The 7,585-nt window shown below is 33.8% G+C and overlaps 2 protein-coding genes across 2 annotated transcripts; both read right to left on the bottom strand.

Annotated features, from left to right (window-relative positions):
* Positions 1-3,484: 3,484 nt before the first annotated feature.
* LOC143195380 (uncharacterized) lies at positions 3,485-4,164 on the bottom strand. Its single transcript, XM_076402450.1, has 2 exons — positions 4,043-4,164; positions 3,485-3,984 (listed from the first exon to the last, which is right to left on the bottom strand). The coding sequence occupies exons 1-2, from the start codon at positions 4,112-4,114 to the stop codon at positions 3,523-3,525; spliced, it is 534 nt and encodes a 177-aa protein (XP_076258565.1). The 5' UTR covers positions 4,115-4,164; the 3' UTR covers positions 3,485-3,522.
* Positions 4,165-4,276: 112 nt separating this feature from the next.
* Positions 4,277-4,989, bottom strand: LOC143195381 (uncharacterized). Its single transcript, XM_076402452.1, has 2 exons — positions 4,848-4,989; positions 4,277-4,782 (listed from the first exon to the last, which is right to left on the bottom strand). Exons 1-2 carry the CDS (start codon positions 4,899-4,901, stop codon positions 4,327-4,329), a joined length of 510 nt encoding a protein of 169 aa, XP_076258567.1. The 5' UTR covers positions 4,902-4,989; the 3' UTR covers positions 4,277-4,326.
* Positions 4,990-7,585: the final 2,596 nt, after the last annotated feature.

The following is a 7,585-nucleotide window of genomic DNA, read 5'->3' on the forward strand; positions in this document are numbered from 1 at the left end:
TTTCTATATCCATTTCAGTTTGTAACGGTAAGTTTAGAGAGATATTTTGGTCTAAGTTTTCTCTAAATGAGGGCCAGTTAGTTCTATTATTGCACAGAGAAGGGGGTTTATCTTTGATGGTAATTTTTGAAGAAATTGTTACTATTATTGGTGAATGATCAGAAGACAGGTCGAAACATGATTCTGCCTGACACTTTTTTGGATCAATATTTTTTGTAATACAGAAATCTATTGTATCTGGTTTTTTATTTCTGTCTGAAGGCCAATATGTTGGTTCACCAGTAGAGATATGTTGTAAGTTATCTTTCCTTATGGCTTTGAGCAGTTCTCTACCTTTTGAGGTTATTATTCTTGAACCCCACATTAAATGTTTTGCATTATAATCTCCTCCTGCTATTAATCTATTACCTAGCGTACTGAAGAATTCTTGAAATTGTTCTGCCTTGTTGTTATGTTTGGGTGGGCAATAAATCGCAGAAATTGTTAATGGTCCATGGGCTTCGTCTATGGTTATACTGGTGGCTTGCAGGTAGTCTTTGCGGAATTTTTCTTTTTCGAAATGCTTTATATCTACTCGAATTATTATGGCTGTACCTCCATGCGCTTTATCATCAGGGTGATTTGTATGATAAAGCTTATATTTAGGAACTTTCAGATAATTCTTGTCCGTAAAGTGTGTTTCGGAAACCATCATAACGTCAATATTTTGTTCATTTACGAACATTTTTAGTTCCCTGGCGTGTTGTTGAAGCCCATTGGCATTCCAGACGGCGATTTTGTAGCTATTGGTTTCAGGCATTAGGCAAGTTTGCTGACGACGGTTGTGAGTAGACCAAGCATCGTACTCATTTGATCCATTAGTTTGGCCATCATATTTTCTAATCTTGAGATGTTGCTAGTTTCAGTAGGTTGAGATATTGTCTCTCGTTTTTGTGCTGAACCATTTTCAACTATTTGGGCATAAGTTATGTCTGGTTGACTTGTTCTGGTGGGTAGTGGTAGATTGGTAGTAGTGGATTGTTTTTGTTGATGCCTTTTTTCCCTTAAGGCAGGATAGAGTTTCTGCTGTAGTTGCTTGTGAACTGCGCAACCCTTGTAGTTCGCTGGATGATTTCCGTTACAGTTAACACATTTCACTTTTTCATCGCGAACTTTACGAGTACAATCTCCTGTCTTATGTTCTCCTGCACATTTTACGCATCTATATGATTTGCGACAGTAAGTCTTTGTGTGCCCGTGCGCTTGACACCTTGTGCATTGTGGTATAATTCTTTTTATATGTGATGGTTCGCATTTAATAATATTATTTTCCAATTTGGTGATTTCATACACCGCCTTATTATTTCCATTAGGTTTTATGTCTATATAAAACATAGGCAGAGGTTTTTTTGTCGTGTGATGTCGTATATTGTGAATATTTACGACCTCGTGGCCTTTTTCAGCTAGTGCTACCTTGATGGTGTTAAAGTCCGTCCCGTGATGTAATCCTTTTAATACGAATTTAAATGTTCTCTCGGATTTTGGCCTGAATGTATGGTATTGGGTATTTCTTTCATCCAATTCTTTAATAAGAACTTTAAAGTGATCCGCTTCGAACAATTGGATTTTAATTGTTTCATAGCTCACTGTTTTAATTGTGTAGTTCGTAGTAATGGTTTTCAATAAGTCATGGATATTTTTTATTATTCCTACCTTATAGACTGTTATTGGTGGTGGTTTCGGAACAACTTTTTCAGGGCTTGGTTGTATGTTCTCTTCAATTTCTTCCGACAGGTTGCTAAAACTGTTTTTTGTCTCTATCGGTTTCTGCAACCAATAGTCACTGATTCTTGTTTGTTTCCTCGCGATTTCTTCTTCTGGACTTCTCAATCGTTTTTTGTTAATGACTGTAGTCCATTCTGATGGTGGAGTTTGCGTTATTGCTGTTTGTTCTAATCTTATATCAAAGTGTGCAGGTGATTTGGTTGAATCGCTATGGTTTGCCATTTTTTAATTTTTAATATTTTATTTAATTTACTTCCAGAGGATAAAAAAAATAAAATAAATACATTGTTTATTTCACGCACTTCATTTTTCACTTACGTTATTTTAGCACTAGTTTTTTACTATAAATACTATAAATGAATTTCAAAAGGACTGTTGTAAAATAAGATGAAATAATTTTAAACACTAATAAAAATGAGATGTAGTCCTTTTGTCTGGTCACGTAAACACGTATTCACTACACTTTAGGTCCACTGAGAGACGGATAGCCGCATCTGTTATGCGTTTTTAACACTCTATTAAATAACCGTAATAAAATACTGGGTTTTTTTAAAAAAAGGTATCCTTTTATAGCTTGGACCGTATTGAAAATACGTCTTCACCCTACGAAGGTTGGAACTGAACTGTGCTTATTGGTGGTTAATATATTATCACCTTCAATGAGAAATAAACTTTGTTCAATGTTTTGTATTATTTTTTAATTAGTTTTTTTACTGTTAAAAGCAAAAAGAGTTGGCTTGTGTTAATGTTTTCTCCTACTGATTGATGATTTTAATTTATATTTGTGCTTGTGAATGACAGCCACCCATATATGTTAGCTCAACCAATAACTAGCATGAGATGCCTAGATTGGTTACACGCCAATCCAGGATGGTGGTTGAGAGCCCTTATTAATTTCATGACCGCCCGTCTATGGATATTTACTATTTAGCTTCCTCAAGAAGTTTACAGCATTACTTCCTTTATTTTTCGGAGATTTTAATGTAATAAACTGGAGCAATATCGGGACAATACCGAAGATGTGCTGGAAATTTTAATATTCCTATATTAAATTTGATCAAATAGTTTTTTTACAAGTTTTGCAATACCAAGTCTGCTCACATTGCTAAATCATTGTAATTGATATAATATTTATCGTTAATAGATCCCGAAACCATTATGACAGTGCATAGTGCTATGTTGTCAAATAATGACTAAATATAATACAGTCGACCTTTTGTGGCCTTTTGGGATATTATGATCGTAGATAATGAGAGAGTTTCATAAGTTCTGCCGTACCAACAGAGTGTATTGAGGCTATGACTAAATATAATATGGTCGACCTTTTATGACTTTTTGGGATATTTTAATCGTAGAGAATGAGAGAGTTTCATATGTTCTGTCGTACCAACAGTATCTATTGAGAACCAAACACTTCCTCCGAGTATTGGCTTAAGATCCAACCAATGATTATTTCTACGATGGTTCAGAATATTCTTTCTCAACTCTTTCGAAATAATCATCAATATTGAAACCGCGATGGCCACTGTAAGTTTCCAGTAGCACTCGGTGAATTTCAAGTGCAGTTTACAGTAAAAATAAAACTGGAGATTCAGTTTTTTTGATTTGATATCTGAGAAAATCGTTTTGTGCCTTTTTATTAATTTTTTGAGCTTATTCAGCTTATAATTTAGTAAGATTAGGATAAATATTCTAATGGATTTACGACAAGAAATACGAATTTACACAGTCAAATTGAGTTTATTAAAAAATAAATATTTATTGGCATCCGCACGGGGATGGAGGAACTAAATGACCGAAGAGTTGCTGTAGAACGGCTGGACTTAAAGTCAGTACTTGGGGAGCTGCTGGTGCTGGACAGCTAGGTGTAGGCGGCTGAACTGCACAAGGTGGCGCTGTTGTAGTTGGAGCCGGAGGTTTTTGACAAGCTGCACATGGACAGAATGGCGATGGAATATGTGGATGATGAGGATGTGGGTGGGGATGTGGTAACGGTTTTTGGCAAGTAGGACAAGGCATCATCGGATTTTGAGCGGGACAGAATTTTTGACAATAAGGACAATAAGGAAAAGGAACAGGAGGTGAGGGAGTAGTTGCGGGACAAGGGGCTGGGGATGGTTTCAAAGGAGGATACGGTAAAGGTAGTGGACATTTTTGTGGCGGGGGCGCTGGAGGTCCACAGGGTTTATATAATTTTGATAAATAGCAACTACCATCAACCTAAGCAAATAAACAAATGAAGTAGATGTTTGATTAATTATAAATAAATTGGTATTACCTGTTTATTGATTAGTAAACATAAAGTAATAAAAGTCACTATGTAGAAACTCATCGTTGTTCGAGCGAGCATGTCTTGATCAATTATTAAACGAAACTGTACATATTATTAATAACAATTCACCTTTTATACTGACGAACTCTTCTTAAACGTAAATATAATTATGTTATCAATACGTGATGTTTGTGATTACTACCGTAGTAGGAAGCTATTCGTTCAAAATAAAACACAATATTCAAATAAAAATCATAGGTTGGTTTTTATTGAAATGCATCGATGACAGTTTAATGGCACGGTACAATAGTGGGTTTGATTGAGTATTTTTGGCAACTGCAGTATTGCCCTAATGGAATGGCTGATGGTAGAGCCAATGGGATGGCTACATCAGCGTGGTTGTGCACTTGAGGAGCTGGAGCTTTCGGGCAAGGTATCGATGTTGGTGTTGGGTAAGATGGGACAGCAGCACTGGGGAAAGATACGGTTGCGGATGGGAGGGAAAGGGATGGTCCGTGGGCGAAAGATACTGATGGTGCTGATGGTGCAGTGAGGGTAATTCCAGTCGAGCCAGATGCACCTGCTCCAGAACCAGCTCCTGTATTGGGGTATGGGGATACACTACCAGGTCCACCAATAATTACTGGAACTCCACCGCTACCAGCACCAGGGCGTCCTATCGCTGGAATGGATCCGGGATAGTAGCAGGGTACTTGAGGAGGAGGCAAAAAACATGCAGCTTGAGCCTAAAATAAATAAATACTGAGAAATTAGTAAATCTGATACTTAATTTAGGAAATAATAAACTTACCTGAGCAGTGATGGTCATTACCAACAGAGCAGCGACAACAAATTTCGATGCCATTTTTAATTAGGACGTACTGAAGTTAATTTTCAAACGATGCCTTTGTAATGATGCACAGCTACTTTTATACCTTACGAGGAACTAAACAGTTTCAAGGAAGTAACTGTGATACGTGATTGTTGATATTTTTCCCGCGGCTTGTAGTGGGAACCTCTTCCTTTTATTTCTGGGTAGATTTGTTTTGTGCATAACGTGGTGCACGATTTTTATCTAGTTTTGGTTTCAGTATAACATTTAACTTACACTTTTCGTATATCCGACTGAATATTAATATATTTTCATTATTATTATACTAACTTTTAGGATAATTTTAAGGTCATTTTTTATTCTCAAATATCGAATTATTTTGAGCGTTGGACATCATCCTTAGTACAGCGCGTTTTACAGTATTTGCTATTGTTGTTCATTGTAAAATGAGATAACTATTTGTCAAGGTACCGGTTTACTATCAACTTAATTTTTTTTATGTAGCTTGACAAGGATATTGCAAAACGTATTTCCGGGCGTTATGATATTGCAAAAATATTTCTTGTATGACGATTATTTTTTCCAATATTTTAATGAAAATCATCAAATTTTATACGATATCTTCAATTCGCATTTCGACAAAAGCGCTCATGATGTGAAAAGAATTGCTATTCAATTAAACTATTTTCTTTAAATTAAGATGGGAAAAGGGAACATTTTTCCATGAACCTTGATTTTCTATAGGATATAGCTTCAATCAGAATAAATTTGCAAATTAAAATATGTGTGATGAGTTCTGGGTGCGTCAAAACTTTCCATTTGTGCTGCACCGGTGTATATTTCACATATTTTGTAATGGCTAAAAAATGTCATGCAAGTTAATTATTTTACTTCTGTTACTTGTTACTGCTAGTCTTTTTTCAACATTATGTCGTTAAATTTGTTTAATTAGTACCGATAGACATCTGTGGCAACAATTTCATTCGGTTTAAGCGGGTTTTAATATCTATATCTTGATCCTCGACCATATGCATAGCAAGATTTAAAAACACTGACCTGCTAAAGTGTAAATTTGAAACGGTTCAGTATTTCAATCAATTCGTGGGGTAGAGTCGATGTCGTTTTGTTCCTCCTGGATCTACCCAAAAACATGTAAATGCCTGGAATTAGTTAAAGCTACCTGAATAACTGCAAAACGGCCCGGAAGTCTTTTAAGAGCTTGAGCTGAGTTTTCGTCAAATTCGTTTTTGTAATTGTCTTCGAACTTTTTCGGCTATCCAGGTACATTGACATTAAAATCACAAATCGCCGAAACCTAAACCTATAATTGAGATCACGGTGCAGCAAAATATAAACCTTTTTCCTAAACTTGTTACAGGAGTTTTGACAGCAGATTTCTTCCTATAAAACAACATTGTATAATTAGCATTCAGTGAAGTGTGAAGTGAAGTCGAGATGGAAAGCTTATTTTATGTGAAAAATATCAAAATCATCAAATTTAACAGTTAGATTGGCTTGTTTAGCAGTTGATTACATTGATATTTTGCATCGTCGTCAATAAGTATGGTTGAAGAAACAATATAAGAGTTTTCTTATCTTTATCCTTATTTATATCTATTCAACTTGCCGATTCAAATTACAGTAATCTAACTCTAACTCGAATAGTTCTATTTTTATTGGTTTATTAAATTATTATTATAACAAATATTGTCATTGTCGTGAACTTGACCTTAGAAATATTATTATTTTGCTGTAGTTCCTAAACATTGTATCGTACTATTTATAATGTATAGCATTGACATTAAATGGGGACACAGTACTATATACATAAAATATTAGATTTTTAAAAATTAAACCTTTTTAGACTACTAAACACAACTTTATTAATAATTATATATTATTAAATTATTAAAATTGATTCATAATGGATATTATGATAATTAAATTGGTTAAATTAGAACGAATAAAACCTATAGAATATTTAGTTTAAAGTTTTGCAATAAGGGTGGATTGATATTGACTGCCTGTGGTGGCATTTTTATTTTGACGGCATCTGGTCACCCCCTTATTTATTATTTAGCACGTGATGTCAAATCACCATAGCAAGTTATATATTTGAGTGGAACATTCAATTGATGAACGTTTTCTATTTAATTGTTTGTTTTTATATGTAACTTTAATATAAAAATGAGTGTTGGTTATTCCATTACCATCCAGGTGACGCCAAGATGTGCATAATGAAATATATATATATATATATATATATATATATATATATATATATATAAATATATATATATATATATATATATATATATATATATATATATATATATATATATATATATATGGATATTTCAAATAAAACTAACATTGTTAGTACCTTTCATTATATATAATAAAATTAATATAATAAATATTTAGTAGATAGAGGAATATTTCGAAAATATTAATAAGATATTAAAAAGAAAAGACAATTGAGGTAACGTTCAATTAGGCCTTGTCGATCTTTGTGTCATCAATAACCTTTGGGTTTAAAAGAAACGACAAAAGAAAGAATAATGTCATTTCTTTTGTCGTCTCTCTATAATATATGAGAATTCTTACATAATCAGCTACATGTTTAGTCATGTCTTATTGAAACATAAGAACTAAATTGGCTCTAATATTTGTTGGATTGAATCACTTGTAATGCTAGAAATTCTTACTTAATAATT

This window comes from Rhynchophorus ferrugineus, unplaced genomic scaffold (genome assembly GCF_030347505.1).
Source record: "Rhynchophorus ferrugineus isolate W39M unplaced genomic scaffold, kcgeb_rfMv2 rfM4, whole genome shotgun sequence".
NCBI classification, from domain to species: Eukaryota; Metazoa; Arthropoda; class Insecta; order Coleoptera; family Curculionidae; genus Rhynchophorus; species Rhynchophorus ferrugineus.